This window comes from Cnephaeus nilssonii (assembly GCF_951640355.1).
Source record: "Cnephaeus nilssonii genome assembly, chromosome: 8".
Taxonomy (NCBI): Eukaryota; Metazoa; Chordata; class Mammalia; order Chiroptera; family Vespertilionidae; genus Cnephaeus; species Cnephaeus nilssonii.
This window is the reverse complement of record NC_137079.1, coordinates 98188011-98206314: the sequence shown is the minus strand read 5'-3', so window position 1 is coordinate 98206314 and position 18304 is coordinate 98188011. Positions and strand designations below refer to the sequence as shown.

The following is an 18304-nucleotide window of genomic DNA, read 5'->3' as shown; positions in this document are numbered from 1 at the left end:
TATTTGTGTGAAAGTTTTTTATCCTTCATTTTTTCCCCAAAGTTATGTAAGCTCGTGGTTCAATACTTCCATGTTATCCTACCATTTCTTCCAATTTCTTGAAATTCTGTTAGTAGTTGTCCTTCCTCAGAAGCAAATAATTTATTTATTTTTTTAACATATGGTAAAATTTCTAATCACAATGATGTACTCGATAGCAATTTTTTCACATTTCTATATTTTTAAATGTGCTTTCTTTACAAGTTTCAAGAGATGCATCTTGGTTAGAATCTTTTATTAATATCTCCTAATTGATTCCTTTAAATAAGCAACCTTTTTCTCTTAATACTAAAGTATATATGTTTCACACTCTCAGTAATCTATATACTGTTCCCTCATAAATAGGTAACTTTTTCCTACAATCTGGTTACACTGAATTAGTCTTTGTATCATTGCTATCTTTATTCCCCCTTACTTAAATCTTGTTTTGATACCAAAACGAAAATAATATCTTTTACCAGGATTTTGTGCAGTTTTCATTAGTGTTATCAGTAAAGTCTTGGTAAATTTAAACACTAAAATGAACTGCCAAAGTAAGGTTCTGACAGGAATCCCACTTGGCAATCCTATATAATAAAGATGTAATATGCAAATGGTTGTTATACCGTGAAGCATAACGACTGACCGAGTAACGACAGAATCATGGATCAGCAGGAGGGTGGGGCAGCTAGCTACAAGTGGGCAGCAGAGAGCTACAGGAGGGGGCAGGGCAGCAAGCTATGAGGGGGGGTGGAGAGAGGGGGAACTACAGGAGGGCAGGGCAGTGGGCGGATACTGGAGGGCGGCAGCGAGCTACTGGCAAGCTACTGGCACACGGATTTGTGTGCAGGGCTACTAGTATTTCAATAAAAGCACTAATTTTGGCTGGCTCATTTGCATAGAAAATGGATTTAAAAAAGAGTAATCATACAGTGGTCAAAACAGTGTAAAAAAACTTATTGTATCAGCAGGTGACTTTTAAAGTAGCTGACTTCTGGACTTTGGGGAAAAAATATATTTTAGGACTTTTAAATCACAAAAGGGATCAGTAAGGCCAATGCCAGTAAAGCCCAATGTACCAAATAATAAAATATTGACTTAGCATGTAAGCAAAGAAACAGCTCTAAGGAAATTTTAATATACATGATACAAGTAAATTTTCATTGAAATCCTATCCATATGTGCTTTACTTTATTTAATGAAATATTTTATTATATCCTCAAAATGAACAATATTTTTCAGCAAGCATATAGAAATACACTATGTTACTGAAATTGTGATATTTGTTATATAACCTATTATTAATAAATATCTAATCTAATAATAGACAAATATGCAAATAGACCGCACCTTCGCTACGCCCAAGCCACGCCCACCAGCCAAGCCACGCCCACCAACCAATCAGGACGAATATGCAAATTATCAAAACAAAGATGGCGGCTAATTTGCATATCGCGGGGGGGGGAGGAGACTGGAGGAGCGGAGGCAGGGCCGGGGGAGAAGGAAGTTGAGCAGGCTGGGCGGCGGGGGGGGGGGGGGGGGGGGGAGAAGGGGCGGGGCCGGGGAGAAGGGGCGGGGCCGGGGGAGGAAGTTGAGCAGGCGGGGCGGGGGAGAAGGGGCGGGGCTGGGGGGAGAAGGGAGGAGCGGAGGCGGGGCCAGGGGAGAAGGGAAGAACAGGCGGGCTGGCAGAGAAGGCGGGCTGGGGGAGAAGGGAAGAGCGGAGGCGGGCTGGGGGAGAAGGGAAAAACAGGCGGGCTGGCAGAGAAGGCGGGCTGGGGGAGAAGGGAGGAGCGGAGGCGGGGCTGGGGGAGAAGGGAGGAGCGGAGGCGGGGCCGGGGGAGAAGGGAAGAGCAGAGGCAGGCCGGGGGAGAAGGGAAAAACAGGCGGGCTGGCAGAGAAGGCGGGCTGGGGGAGAAGGGAGGAGAGCGGGCTGGCAGAGAAGGCGGGCTGGGGGAGAAGGGAAGAGCAGAGGCGGGCCGGGGAAGAAGGAAGGAGAGCAGGCTGGCAGAGAAGTTACAAAAGCAGGGGGGCTGGGGGAGATCGCGGGGCGGGGGACAAGGGAGGAGAGCAGGCAGGGTGGGGTAGAGTGCAGCAGGAAACCCTATTGCAGGATTTTTTCCTGCAATGGGAACGCTAGTTATCTTATAAAATATTTTTGCAACTTTTACCATAAGAAGCTATTTTCCATTGTAAGATTATTTCAGTCAGATTGCATGTAAAATTAGATACAAAAGGAGTAAAAATACAATTTCAGTAGACATTTCTATTATTCACTATAAAAAACTTCTACTTACTTGTGACCTAAATGCTTCAGAAAGTATCCCAAAACCTTCAGAGCTTGAACCCAAATACTTTCACTTTTTGAAGCCAATAATTTGTAGATTACCCTAAAAAATATAGAAACCAATGATCTTTTAAACTTCTATAAGTATTGAAAATATAAGCACTGTATCCTTTACAATTAAACTACACATGTGTAAAATATAAAATACCACTCAGGATTTCAAATTCTTAGGAAAAAAATTAGCACATTTTATTAATTTTTATTTAAACTTGACCTTCAAAAATATATAAACAAAAAACTATGTCTCACTTGTTTACATAATTACTTTAAATCTTCATAAATAAAGTTAATCTTCAAAGTCCTTTGCTTTGTCCTCTTGCCCTAAGACATTTTTCATCTATATTATTGCCACTGCACTGCCACTGCCCTACCTCATCATGCCTAACACTGATGAATATAATAATTGCTCTAATGGTCTCACTACAATTTTGTTCCTCTCCAACTCTTTTCCACACAGTTGACTATATTTTACAAAATGGAAATCTGAGTAAATAAGTTCCCCATTAAAAATTCGTTAATTTTCATCAACAACAGAACAAAATCTACATTTAGCATGCTATGGATCTTCCAAACCTGGCCAGTATTCTAGCTCTTGACCCTAAACTCATTAATTTTCTTGTGCTCTCTTTGGCTGAATTATTCCATACTCTCATTTTCCTGCAAAAAACAAATTGCTCTTCCCACTTCTTGAAATGTCTTTATTTTTTTAAATTTATCTTTATTGTTGTAAGTATTACAGATGTAGCCTTTATTCCACCCATTGAGCCCCTCACCCACACCCAGGCCTTCGATGCACTATTGTCTGTGTCCATGGGTTATGCATATATGCATACTAGAGGCCTGGTACATGGATTCGTGCAACGGTGGGGTCCCTCGGCCTGGCCTGTGGACATCCCCCAAGGGTTCCCAGATTGCGAGAGGGCACAGGCCAGGCTGAGGGACTCCACCAGTGCACAATCAGGGGTGGGGAGGGACAGCAGGAGGGCTCCAGGGTGTGTCTGGCCCATGTCGCCCAGTCCTGATTGGGGCCAATTGGGGCTGGCCAGCTGGGGAGGGACCATGGGAGGTTGGCTGAGCAGGGAGGGACTGAGGAAGGGTTCCAGGGCATGTCAGGCCCGTCTCACTCAGTCCCCATTGGCCAGACCCCAGCAACAAGCTAACCTATCGGTTGGAGTGTCTGCCCCCTGGTGGTCAGTGTGCATCATAGCTACCAATCGAGCAGTCGAATAGTCGCTTAGGCTTTTATATATATATGACTATTGGCCTGGTGCACGAAATTCGTGCATGGAAGCGGGGTTCCTCAGCCTAGCCTGCACCCTCTCCAATAGGGGACCCCTTGGGGGGTGTCCAACTGCCAGATTAGGCCCGATTCCACAGGTATCTGGCCTAAACGGGCAGTCGGACATCCCTCTCGCAATCTGGGACCGCTGGCTCCTAACCGCTCACCTGCCTGCCTGCCTGATCACCCCTAACTGCCTCAGCTTGCCTGCCTGCCTGATTGCACCTAACTGCCCTCCCCTGTGGGCCTGATCTCACCCCCAACTACCTCTGCCTGCCTGATCTCCCCTAACTGCTCTCCCCTGCCGGCCTGATCTCACCCTCAACTGCCCTCCCGTGCAAGCCTGGTTGCCCCAACTGCCCTCCCCTGCCAACCTGATCTCACCCAGTCTCTGTCTCTCTTTGCTTTTCTCAGCAGTCCTCCAGGCCTCCCTGCCTCCCTGTCTCCCTCTTCCTCTTTCCTGGCTGGCAGGGGGTGGGGCCAGTGGGGGCCGCTCCACCCTCTGCCCACCCTCCCTTCCATCCAGGCCTCCTCAGGTCCAGTCTATTTTGTTCCCTCATTCTGAGAGAGGCTCTGAGAGCGACCTAGGAGGGAGGGAAAGAAAGGGAGAAAAGGCTGTGAGCTGGTGGGCACTGTGTGTGTCTGTGCGTGTGTGCGGTTGTGAGTGAGTGTGAGTGCCTGTATCACCTCCCCTGTCCTGGTCTCCACTGCCACAAGTCCCCACCCACCAGAGCCTGCTGCGCGCAGCCTGGGCATTAGGTTGAGCCTCTGGTCCTTGTGGATGTGACGGACCCAGGGTTTTTATATATTAGGATAAAAGTAAAGTATAACAATATAATATATTGAATTTGAAAACTCATTGTATATTCCTAACTTTAAAATAAGAATACATACACATGCATTTCTCGGTCGAGCCTTCGGTCGGTCGTTACAGACCCTGGGTTTTTATATATTAGGTCAGTTCTTTGGTTAATCTCTTTCTGTCCCCCCTCCCCTTCCTTCTGAGATTCCACAGTCTGTTCCGTGATTTTATATCTCTTGATTTATTTTGTTCATCAGTTTATTTTTGTTCATTAGATTCTACATATGAGTGACATCATGTGATACTTGTCTTTCTCTGTCTGGCTTATTTCTTAGAATAATACTCTCCAGTATAGTAATGATTTAATTACTCTTGTTGAGACCTGAGATCCATTTTCTGTACACCTCATCAGTTACATTTTGGAGATTATATAGCAGCTTCCTCCATTTATTTCCTTTTAACGTGTAAGACTGCTATATTTATTCAAAAGTTCATAGAATAGGGTCCATTCTAGAAAGCACAACTGTACTCAATTAAAGTCTATTAAAATACTAATATTATACTCATACCTTATTCCATTTCTTTGATCAAATGCTGGTATCATTGAGGCAGGATGTTCTGACATTAAAGCCACTAATAACTGTAACACATCATGAATATTTTCATCCTGCATAAGAATAACCAAAATTTCTTTAGTTAAAACTATGCTATGCTTTGAATAAAATAATTAAAATAGAAGACCCAGGTCATGTCCTACCTCATGCATTGTAAGTAGGTAATTTAATATACTCTGAAGTTCATCTTCTTTGACACCTCGATCCTAATGTTTAAAAACAGTATTAATTTAAATCTAAACTTAAAACTTTAATTAAAGGCATCAAAATTAGCATTTTTAAAGAAATTTTAAAAAACTTAAAAGAAGTAATGTTTTAGTTAAAATATCCAGACACTTCCTAATCAAGATTACTTCAGTTTAAATAAATATTTGGAAATTTGTATCTATTCTCTGAAGTTAATATTTGATTGACATTCCCTATAAAGAGTTAGTATATTTTGATCATGTTGTCGTATTAATAATCACTATTTTTAAACATGTACTCTTTCCTTAAAATAATGCAAATTACTGCCCCTGCCAGTGTGGCATAGTGGTTGACTATCGAACTATAAACCAGGAGGTGAGGTTCCATTCCTAGTCAGGGCACATACCTGGGGGCATGCAGGAGGCAGCCAATCAATGATTCTCTCTCATCATTGATGTTTCTATCGCTCCCTCTCCCTTCCATTATGAAATCAATAAAAATTTAGTAAAATTTAAAAATAATGCAAATTACTATAAAACTTCACAATATTGAGAATTTTATCTTTATTTTCCATTTCAAAAATATTAATCTTTTAAAAACCCTACTTTGATAAAATACATTAGTGTAAGTTTTATTAAAAGAGGAAATACACCATTTTCTGGAATAAAATATTTATTCTTGTTTCATATTCACATGTTCCTTGCTTTTGTGCTATATCTGTTAAGATAAAGGATCTCAAAGAGTATTTAACAAAAAATAAAATTCAACCAAAGTTAATACTAACATTTATAAAATTCTGAAAACAATCCATGAATTAAATAGTTTGTGCTAATTTTATGATAATGATTTTAAACTATACCAAAAATTTCTTTTCACCTAATATATTGTAATTTTAAATTACATAAAATTATTTTACCTTTAGTATTAGCTGTTTCAGAAAAAGTAGCATAAATGCCCGTAGTGATACAATTTCTTTTTGTGATGGCCGTGGACCATCTGAAATAAAACAAAAAGAAAAGAAAAAAAAAGAAAAACAGGAAAAATTTTTGATAATAAGCTTAATGCAATAATGTTAGGATAGTATGGAATTATTTAATAGTTATATTTGATATAATTATAATATTTATTACTACTAATGCTGCATAATTAGAATTATATCAGAGAATCTAAACATTAATTTTTCAGAGTTTTAGCAATTGCAAATTATTCACTAAATGTCAGATTTGAGGGAAAGAATTACTTTTTAAAAATTACATTACTATACATGGATAAATGTATAATCATCAAGTGGTTACACAGATACTTTTTCCCACTTCTATTAACTTAATAGGTTGGTTCCCTTTTCCCCCTCAAATCCAAGTTTTCCCAATACATCTTCCATCCTCAAAGTGGACTTCATTTAAAAAACAAAGCATAGAAAAAGTGACACTGTATTGTAATTATTTCTTTGCAGATCTTTTCTTCTGTCACCTGTATGTACCAAATACATATTATAGTGGACTCTCAATAAATGCTTATGAGTCAATAAATGAAAATGACAATTACATTAAACATATATACTAATTACATAATATCTAAATTTCAAATTAATTAACTGCAGATATTTAATTACCAAAAAATGAGAATATACAATAAGCACATGTAATATATATAATATAGAAAAATTAAATTATACCTTTAAGGTAGGTAGCTAGAACCATGAGAGTCCTTAAACATCAAACTTTTCTTAATGCAACCAGGATTTACATAAGTTTTAAAACTACAATCCCTTTATGTGTCATTTCTAGCATCTATTTATTCAGCAAAAATTAACATGTAGATTATTACATCTCAAAGCAAATTAACAGTCAAATAATCCACTCTTTTTATTCTTGAGAAAGAAATAACTTCCCTATTTTCCAAGACTGCCTTCTACATCTTTGTCCCACTTTTGCCAATAGTACAAAGTACCCTATCCTCCCTATCAACACTGGTATTATGTATTCTTAAAAAAATATTTTTCACTGTGAAAAAATAGCACTTACACAAAAGATATACATGTACAACTTAATGAATTATTATAAAATGAACACCTATTGTATAACCACTATTGAGGTGAAGAAATTGAACACAGAGCAGCCTGGCAGGGAAACCCATTAACCAGTTGATTGCAGGGAAAGAACTATACAAGGTGGAGAGTGAGGTCCTGATTTAGGTCATTTGCAGAGTTCTATTTCTGTTATGTAAATATTCCCAACATGACTGATTTCAAGTTCAAGGTACCAAGGGTTAGGTACCAGTTTATAAAATCCCTGAATATTTAAACATTAGAGGCCCAGTGCACGAAATTCGTGCACGTGTGTGTGTGTGTGTGTGTGTGTGTGTGTGTCCCTCAGTCCAGCCCTCTCCAATCAGGGACTCCTTGAGTGATTTCCAACTGCCCGTTTAGGCCCGATCCCGGTGGGCATCCCTCTCACAATCCAGGACTGCTGGCTCCCAACCGCTCACTTGCCTGCCTACCTGATCACCCCTAACCATTCCCTGCCAGCCTGATCAACACCTAACTGCTCCCTTGCCAGCCTGGTCACCCCTAACTGCCCTCCCCTGCCAGCCTGGTCGCCCGTAATTGTCCTTCCCTGCAGGCCTGGTCACCCCTAACTGCCCTCCCCTGCTAGCCCAGTCACCCCTAACTTCCCTCCCTTGCCAGCCCAATTGCCCCAATTGCTCTCTCCTGCCGGCCCAATTGCCCCTAACTGCCCTCCCCTGCAGGCCTGGTCGCCCGTAACTGTCCATCCCTGCAGACCTGGTCCCCCCCAACTACCCTCCCTTGAAGGCCTGGGTCCCCCCCCAACTGTCCTCCCCTGCAGGCCTGGTTGCCCCCAAATGCCCTCCTCTGCAGGCCCGGTCACCCCTAACTGCCCTCCCCTGCAGGCCTGATCACCCCCAACTGCCCTGCCTTGCTAGTCTGGTCCCTCCCAACTGCCCTCCCCTGCCAGCCATCTTGTGGTGGCCATCTTGTGTCCACGGGGGCGGCCATCTTTAACCACATGGGGGCAGCCATCTTGTGTGTTGGAGTGATGGTCAATTTGCATATTACCTCTTTATTATATAGGATTGCCTGGGGCACCAGAAATACAGAATCCTCACCCTACCTCTGATGATATTTCCCATTCCATCCCAGTAGAGTATACCAATATCTTAGTAAAATTATATTAGTTTTATTTATAAATTTGCCATTATTTAATGAAGTTGGACACGTTTTATATTACCTTAATACATGAATATTTTTGTTAGGAGGAGGGTAATAATAGTGCTTATGTCATAGGATATTTTATGAGAATTAAATAGATCAACATATGTAAAGATATTAGTTCCTGGTCATTTTAATTGTAAGTAGTCAGTAAATGTTATATGTAATGATTTACTACTGTCATACATTACACAATATAAAGAGCAGGTTGCATAGAAATATATAGGTATGTATAAATTTTGTGTATGTGAATAATAAGAACTAATTTTACAAAATAAAATACAAATAAATTTATCTTAAAAATATAAAACTGAATGACAAAACAAATAATAATACTATTTATGTAAAACACAAAAGCCAAGCAATCCTTCAGGAATACATACATAAATAACAAAAGAGTCAGGCATAGTAAAAACTAAAACTTACTCAAGTAAAGTAAAAGCACAATAAACATAAAATTAAAGATGGGGAAATCTCTGGGCTGGAGAGGGGAGGAAGGTGTGTGTACCTTCAAACAGGTTTATGATAATGTTCTATTTCTTAAGCTTAGTGTTACTTATATAAGGTTCATTTTATTTATTTACTTTTTTTTTTGAGGGGTAAAGGTCTACCTTTATTTTTTTTAATTATTTCTATTAAGGTTCATTTTATATTTACAAATATAATACCACTTTGTGTTTATCTACACTAATAAAAGAGAAAGATGCAAATTGACCTACCTTCACGACACCCACCAGCCAATCAGGAGTGAGTATGCAAATTAACCCAACAAAGATGAGGGGTTAATTTGCATACACAGGCGCCGAACAGCCGGGGGCGGGGCACTTGCTTCATCCCCATGGCAACGACACAGGCGTTCTGCACCACCCCAGCCACTCTGGGCATCTGGGCAGTGTGTGAAGGCAGAAAGGTGGCTCCAGGCTTCAGCAAAGGCGGAAAGGTGGCTCTGGGCCAAAGTGAAGGCAGTGCCGGCAGCCAGGGGAAGGAAGGCCCATTCTTGCACGAATCTTCGTGCATCGGGCCTTGGCCTGGCACCGCCCCCTCACCTGCTCCACCATCCACCTGCAGGGCAACTGATCGGGCCAAGGCGCCACCTATCTCCCTCAGTGCCTGGGAGCCAGGTGGTGGCCCCATCCCCTTCACCATCCCGCCAAGGTTCCACTTTCATCAGGGCCCATAAGGCCCGCAGCGCCTACACTGCCGCCTGCTGCCAGTGCCGTGCCGCCGCCTGGTGGTCAGTGCACGTCATAGCAAGCGGTTGAACTCCTGTTCTCCCAGTCGAACAACCACCCAAGGGGGGCAATTTACATATTAGGCTTTTATTATATAGGATATATATGTGGTTTTTTCCCTCTCCTCTCTTTTCCGTGGCCAGAGCCAGCAGGGCCTAAGAGTCCAGCAGATAGCAGAGGCCAAGGGGACACCAGAGGATGGCATGGACCAGGAGGTAACACCTTCAGGGCAAAGCGAAAAAACAATAGAGGCCAGTGGTATGCAATGGCAAAGAAACAATGGAGGTCAAGGAGGCAATAAGGATCATCCACAGTTAAAGTTATGGAGATTCAGAGCCAAGTGGCATGTCAATGCTGAGAAGGTGATAGCGTAGGTGTCAGAACACTGGTTTCATAATGCAGAATATGCAAATATCCTATATAATAAAAGGGCAATATGCAAATTGACCCAGACGGCGGAACAACTGGTCGCTATAATGCACAATGACCACCAGGGGGGCAGACGCTCAACACAGGAGCTGCCTCCTGGTGATCAGTGCACTCCCACAGGGGGAGCTCCGCTCATCCACAAGCCGGGCTGATGGCTGTGAGCGCAGCAGCGGTGGCGGGAGCCTCTCCCACCTCCGTGGCAGCACTAAGGATGTCGAACTGCGGCTTAGTCCCGCTTCCTGCTGCCAGAAGGATGTCTGATTGCCAGCTTAGGCCTGATCCCCCAGGGAGGGGGCCTAAGCTGGCAGGTGGACATCCCCTGAGGGCTCCTGGACTGTAAGAGGGTGAAGAATGGGCTGAGGGACTCCCCCCACCCCGAATGCACGAATTTTCATGCACTGGGCCTCTAACATAAATATATTAAAGATACTGGGAGTAAGATTTCTTACTATTAAAGGAAGAAAGCTGAAATGTTTGAGGTTATATTGAACCACATAGTTTTGAGCTGGGATTGAAGGTATGAACTCACAGTTTTTAATATAGGTAGATCGGTTTAGATGAACGCATGTATTTATATTTCTGCATCCTTTTCACTAAAAATGCCCTGAAGCCAATGACACCCAAAGAAGAATAAATACAACAAGCACATTTAACACCAAAATTCTGGTTTCTACAAACTGTATTTACCAAAACAATTTATTTGAAGCAGAAATAAGTATGTGTGAATATATGGTTTTCCTAAGTAAAGAAAACTCAGTAGTGTTTAAGAACAAGTGCTCTAAGTCAGATAAACATGATTCAAATTTTAGTTCTGTAACTTTCCCCCCAATCTACAAAATGTGAGTGGTATTAATAAAATAGTTATATTTAGATATAGTACTATATGCATGTATAAATATGTATATAGAATATATTACATATAAACTATTTTAAAATTAACATGTAAAAAGCTTAGCATAGATTCCAACTCATTGTGAATATTCAGTAGATTTTAGGCATCACTGAGTTTTAAAAAAATAGAAAGAGACAAAGATAGAATACTATATCTGAGTGTAAATGTCACAATTTTTAAAGTCCCATCAATAAAAGACATAAAAGCAAGCTGATAAATGAGTATTAAAATAGTGAAGTGCTATTTTGCCCTATCAAAAAATTTTTATAAAATGATGAATTTGTGCATATGCTGAGAAAAGCACTCTAACATACTACTGGTGAAATTGTAAATTGGTATAATATTTCTGAATAAAACTGACAATATTTATTATGAGACCTTTTCTCAGAAATTCTAAACAAATCAAAGGTAGAGGTAAGTAATGATGTACAATCAAATCAATCACTTAATTATCTGTAGATTTGATTTTTTATAGAATCAAAACTTTAGAAATAGGTAAATGGCATATCCTCTTATGCAGAGCTAAGAAAACAAAAATATGCAAAAATCAAGAAAACCTTAATTCTTTAAGAGTTTAAATATTTCTCAGATTTATTCAATGAGAAATAGTTGAAGAACATACACCAAACTTGTAACAGTTAATTCCTGAGGTTTGGGTTATGAATTATTTTTCTTATATATTATTATATTTTCTATGATAAGTATGTATTTTTATATAATTAGAAAATAACTTTCTGTATATTTTAAACAACCCAATGCAGTGAATAATTAGCTTCTTCTATACTTGTAAGAAACTATGAAGTCGGGAAACAGATATATAGAAAGTAAACAATTTCAAAATGTTAAAAGAACTAAGAATTCATGGTATCATGACCAATATCATTCATATGTTTTTAATATTATGAATATATTTCCTTAATCACAATAAGTATATAGTATATAAGATAGAATATTATTTATTCTACCTGTTCTTTTTGCAAAAATAGTTTAATATTGCAGAACTATAAACTTCTTGACCAAAAAAACATATCTCAATATAGCAGTTTACTATATAAGAAAGACAAAAGTTGAGTGATATTTTCATAACCAAGCATATCTGTTAATTATAACAGTACTCAGAATATAGACCAATCATAGTACAGTGTAAGGTACAAATAAAGATTATACTTACCTAATCCTTTAGGTGTAATACCACTACTGTCAGCAGGATTAATGACCCAGTAGTAATATTTTAATGTGTGCATTAGCTGTAACACTGTTCCTACTCTGCGTATGGTGGTATAAATGGTAGCAGTTCCAATAAATTCAGCAGACAAATAAGTGTATAGAGAAAGCTGAACCTAATTCACAAAATATTAACAGACCATTAAAATAAATTTTTAAAGTTTCAAGTGTTTATATTATACATATGCACTCTATTCTAACTTAAATGAAAATTAGTAAAGGCCTAGCAAGTAGCATATGAGGTTAAAAATAAATATTTTTTAAATATTATTTATATTAAAAAACGATCAGCAATGAACAGAATGTAATGCCATTTATTTTAATAAAGGTAACGTAATAGCTATTAAACATGAAATAATTTTAAATAAATCAGTAATTCCATTGAAAGTATCTGAAAGGATTATCAAATTGTTTAAAAAGTCAATTAGATGAAAGCCTAAATCAAAGTACGATTCAGCAGCTCAAAAATCACAGAATATCACATAGTTATGTCATATTTGCAAACAATATATAGTATTGTCATATATCTTAAAAGTTTGATGTAACTTCAAAATATCGTAACCCATTGCCACTATGAGAAGTCTAACCATGTCAATAGAGAAAAGATAAGTCAAACACCTTGTTGAAATATTGAACAAACTTCATGGTTGAGATTAGCACTATAATGAACATAATAAACTGTAATAAAAGTCAGAATTTAAAGATGATGTACAAAAAGTTATGTGAAAGATTTGAAAATTGCATAAGGCAGCTCAAAATCATAAAATATGTCCCTGATTATTGATTGATTAACAGTAGACTGTAATAGGGCTAAGTGCAGGTATGCAAAATATTAAAAGGTTTATGTTGATATCTAGAAAAAATGTCTTGTGTATATATTTATTTTAAAACAAATTATATTTACATAACAAATTCTATATTTACAATACAAGCAATTTTCTAATCACAGGATCATAATTATCATAATACAGTTAGTTATCTATTATTTTCTCTCTTTAGTCTTCTAATAATTAGCGTACCAAATTCTCTTTTTTGGAAAAATATAAATCACAGCTAATGACATCAGAATACAGTTATATCACGCTTAATTTTTAACTATAGTTTCACTTATTTAAATATTTACATATTTAATATTTTGATTTTTGATGCAGCTTAATACAATTGCTTCATATTGAGTACAAAATAAACTGAAAATTCTAAATGTGTTCTACTGAATAGTTTAGATCCACTAATTATCCTATCTAATAAGGAGGGAATATGCTAATTGACCACCACACCCTCACAAAGATGGCGGTGCCCAGAGCCAATAAGGAATATGCTAATTGACTGCCATGCCCTCAAAGATGGCAGTGCCCACAGCCACAAGATGGCGGCGCCCAGTCCCTTCAGCCCTGCCGGGGCGGCAGGCACACAGCATGGCCAGGCCTGCCCCCAGGCGGGACTGGCTGCTCCACGCACCTGCCTCCAGAGTCCCCCAGTCCCCTCAGCCCCCCAGCCGCCCAGGGCTGGCCCGAGGGACAACCAAATGACTAAATAAGCAGGCTGCATGGGGCGACCAGGCCGGCAGGGGGGTTAGTGAGGGATGACCAAATGACTGATCAGCACGCTGCGTGAGGCTACCAGGCCAGTGGGGGTGGGGGTGCGTGAGGGGCAACCAGGCTGGCAGGAGGGACATTTGGGGGCAACCAATCTAGCAGGGGTGGCTGTTGGGGGCGACCAGGCCAGCAGGGGGTAAAGTTGGGGCGACAAGGCTGGCGGCGGGGGGCAGTAAGATGTCACCAGGCCAGTGGGGGGGGGGGCAGTTGGGGGTGACCAGGCCAGCGGGGGCAGGAGGTGCAGTTGAGGGCAACCAGGCCAGGAGGGGGGGCAGTTGGGGGCGATTAGGCTGGCGGGGGGGGGGGGCAGTGAGGGGTGACTAGGCCAGCGGGGGGGGGGTAGTTAGGGGTGATCAGGCTGGCACACAGAGGCAGTGAGGGGCGATGAGGTCAGCGGGGGATAGGGGGAGGCAGTTAGGGGTGATCAGGCAGGCAGGCAGGTGAGCGATTAGGAGCCAGAGGTCTAGGATTGTGAGAGGGACATCCCCCAAGGGGTCCCAGATTGGAGAGGATGCAGGTTGGGCTGAGGGAACCCCCCCATGCACGAATTTCATGCACCGCGCCTCTAGTCCTATACAATAAAAGGCTAATATGCAAATCAATGAACAGCGGAACAACCAGTAGCTATGACATGCACTGACCACCAGGGGGCAGACGCTCAATGCAGGAGCTGCCTATTGGTGGTCAGTGCGCTCCCACAGGGGGAGCGCCACTCAGCCAGAAGCCAGGCTCACGGCTGGCGAGCACAGTGGCAGTGGCTGGAACCTCTCCCGTCTCTGCGGCAGTGCTAACGATGTCCAACTGCTGGCTTAGGCACCCTCTCCATGGGGAGCGGGCCTAAGCCGTCAGTTAGACATCCCCCGAGGGCTCCCGGATGGCAAGAGGGCTCAGGCTGGTCTGAGGGACCACCGGTCCCCTGAGTGCACGAATTTCATGCACTAGGTCTCTAGTTACTTATAACATTACAATAAAATAAAATAAATGAGAATAAATTTATACCTTTGCAGGTGTATGTATCCAGATGGCTGGGTTGAATAAAATGTGATCACAAAGCTGCTTCAGCAAAGGTGCTCCATGAGATAAACCATCAAGGTATTTTGCAAAGGATAAAAATTGCTCTAGGACAGCTCTAGTTATATGAACTCGTGAGGACTGAAGAAAGAAAACAGAAATTCAAACTAAAACTATGCAGAATACCAAAGTATAAAATTGTTGACTTAACATAAACACATACTAATTTTTCATATGCTATCCCTAATACTTTAAATATATACTTAAAAAAACTTTACATTTCTTTTGATAGATATTTAAATTTTAATTTCATTTAGAAACTTAGAATTTTAAGATAATTCTCTGAATGATAGTTTGTTATCTGAAGCTCTTTCTAGGATAACAGCAGATACTAGTAAATATCTGTTTAAAAAATGCCACTTTACTCAAGCTAAAGAAATAAAATATGTTATGAATAATAAATTGTTTTATTCCTTTTTTTTTAGAAATTGATGGGGGGGAAATTTTAAAAAAAACCACAAAATTAAAAAATGAACTCATAATACATATACATACCAAAAAAAAAGTTATTAGTAAAGAGAAGTGCTTTTGCTATATCCAACCCACAGGGAAAATAAACTGATGCTACCATTCTACTGAAACCTTTCTTCAAAAAGTTACAAATGAGTTGCACCTTGCACAGCATAAAATTTTTTGACCTATCCATAATGTTTGCTTGAAAATACTGTCCTCCTTTGGCATTCACAAGGCTCAGATCACTCCTAAGAGTCCTTTACTTAAAAGATGGAAACTGCTGAAGATTATTTATTTGGAACTTTCTTGTGAATAAATACACTCTCCCTAGATATTTTAGGCTTCCACAGCTTCATATAACAAATCTCTATGCTGAGGTCTCCCATCAAGAATTTTCAACTGCCATCACCAATACATAACCTGTAACAAACGGTATTTAGGTAAATGATAGACCTTCCAAAATTCAAATCAAACCTTAAAGCTTCACTGTCCAATAGAGTAGCCACTAATCATATGTAATTACTAAGCCCTTGAAATGTGTCTAGTCTAAAGTGAAATGTGCTGTAATTATGTACATCCTGGATTTTGAAGGGTTAGAATGAAGAAATAATGCAAAATACCAATTACTCTTTTTCATATTGATTATATGTTGAAGTGGAAATATTCTGGGTATACTAGACTAAATAAAATATATTATTAAAGTTAATTTCACCAGTTACATTTTACTGGAAAATTTTATGCATATCAAACTTGTGTTATAGTTTAATTGAAAATGCTACCCTAGAGTATAATTTCAGTAGAAAATATTATAGAGGAAAAGGTATTCAAAAAAGCTAATAACAAAAAGTCAAATGTCAAAAAATGTATCTACCTACACAAATTACTTCTTCCTCATCTAGTAATCATGTTTGTAGTATCACCAGCCTCCCCAAGGTAGTAGAATCACCTATCACACTACCCTAAAGCACAGTTCATATTATACCTTTATCTCTATTATCCACTGATTAAAGTCAAACTATCAGTATAGGACTATTAAGGTATAATATTACCTACAATCATCATGCTCGTAACAACTCAATAAATTTTATTTAAGCATGCATGCATTTTCATACTTTTACAGAAGAAATCTACAAACTCAGATGATTACAATATGCATGTAGTCAACAACAATATATCATCACAGTAGTAGACAATGAAGAGAAAAAGATGGGGGCCGACAGGACAGCAGGGAGGGGGAGAGTGTGAGTAACTAAAGGAGTGAGAGGAGCGTGTGTGGACATTTGTGGTGTGTTTGTGGGGGAGTGAGGGATAGTTAGATATCACAGGAGTCCAGGGGGCTGACAGATCGGACTCTCCTAGGCGGGGAGTCCCTGATACTGCTGTGGGCACTCCAAGGCCAGCGCTGCTTTAGCGGGGAGCCTAGGCCATCTTGAAGAGGGGAGCAATGGAGGCCAAAGTGCATGCATACCTACACCCAGATTAGCCTCCAACACCACCACCAGACATGTATAGTGAGCCACTTGCCAGCCCATAACCAATGTGGAACGACCACTGTGCCCGGCAGTGAGCAGCGTGGTACAGCTACAGAGGTCCTAGACGTCTGTAGTGAGTATACACCAGACAGACCTTCCAAGCTGCACCTCCTCGCAGAAGCCCAAACTCATTGTCCCAGGAGCCCATGCTTCAGGTCCGTGCTATAAGTGCAGCCAGGGATACCCCTCGCCGAGCTCCATCCCTGGTTCCAGTACAGAGCCAAAGACCAGTGCACCCCAGCACAGACAGCAATCAGTAGGTGCGTGCTCAGCCCCCGACACAGATACAGCTGTCATCTGGGGCATGCCTTCCCCAGCCCAGGTCAGATCTGCTGGTGCGACCTGGTGTGCCCAGCCACAGGTCCCAGAACCACAATGCATGTGTGCTGCAAGTGGGTCCTAGGGCACCATCCTGCATTGGGTGCTGGGCCGCACAGTGAATTGCATACCAGAGGGCCCTGGCCCATCACAGGGAGTCACACACCGGAGGAACTGTGCATGGCCACTGCCGCCCCCGAGAATCTTAAGTGGACAACTGAGGGACCAGAACCGTGGGAGAAAGGGTTACAATTAAGAGCAGAGACAATACAGGTGTGAAACTCAGGCAGACCCAAACTTTGGCTAGGGAGTCGGAGATCACTGAACCACTAGGGGCTTCAACCCCAAGCAGAGAGCCCAGGGCAAGAAAGAGACAGCAAAAATGGGGAGAAAAATAATATCCAAAGGAAAGAAATGGATGAATAACCAGAAAAGGAACTAAATGAAACAGAGGCAAGAAATATGTCAGAGAAAGATTCAGCATAAGGGTCCTAAAGTTGCTAAACCAGCTGAATGAGAAAATCAACATATGTAAGAATCAAGAGGAAATGAAGAATGATATAGCTACAATAAAAAATACAATGGAAAGGTTTCAACAGTAGACTAGAAGAAGTGGAGGATCAAATCAGTAAGCTAAAAAACAGGGTAGAAAAATACACCCCATCTGAACAGCAATTGGAAAAAGAAATTGGAAAGCAGGAGAGCTTAAGAAACTTATGGAACAACATGAAACAAAGCAACACCTGTATAATAGAGAAGGACAAGACGAGAAACAAGGATTTAAAAACCTGTTTGAAGAAATAATGACAGAAAACTTCCCTGATTTGTGGGAAAAAAAGTCACATAAGTACAGAGAGTCCGAAATAAATTGAACCAAAAAAGACCCACATGAAGAAACGTCATAATTACTATGGAAATATTTAACAACAAAGAGAGAATCTTAAGGGCTGCAAGATAGAGAGAGAGAGGTACCTACAAGGGATCTCTCATTAGATTATCAAATGATTTCTCAACAGAAACACATCAGGCCAGAAGGGAATTGAGGAAGTATACAAAGTGATGAAAAGCAAGGGACAGAATCCAAGA

The 18304-nt window shown here is 40.5% G+C and overlaps 1 protein-coding gene across 4 annotated transcripts in view; it reads right to left on the bottom strand.

Moving 5' to 3' along the window:
- Positions 1 to 18304, bottom strand: part of NBEA (neurobeachin) — an 873840-nt gene that overhangs the window by 646194 nt on the left and 209342 nt on the right. For all 4 annotated transcript variants that reach the window (XM_079778900.1, XM_079778901.1, XM_079778902.1 and 1 more), the window contains 6 exons: positions 14844 to 14996; positions 12197 to 12365; positions 6160 to 6239; positions 5201 to 5263; positions 5013 to 5110; positions 2313 to 2405 (listed from right to left, as the gene is read on the bottom strand). In XM_079778900.1, the coding sequence (XP_079635026.1) occupies positions 2313 to 2405; positions 5013 to 5110; positions 5201 to 5263; positions 6160 to 6239; positions 12197 to 12365; positions 14844 to 14996 (656 nt within the window). The remainder of the gene's footprint in view (positions 1 to 2312; positions 2406 to 5012; positions 5111 to 5200; positions 5264 to 6159; positions 6240 to 12196; positions 12366 to 14843; positions 14997 to 18304) is intronic.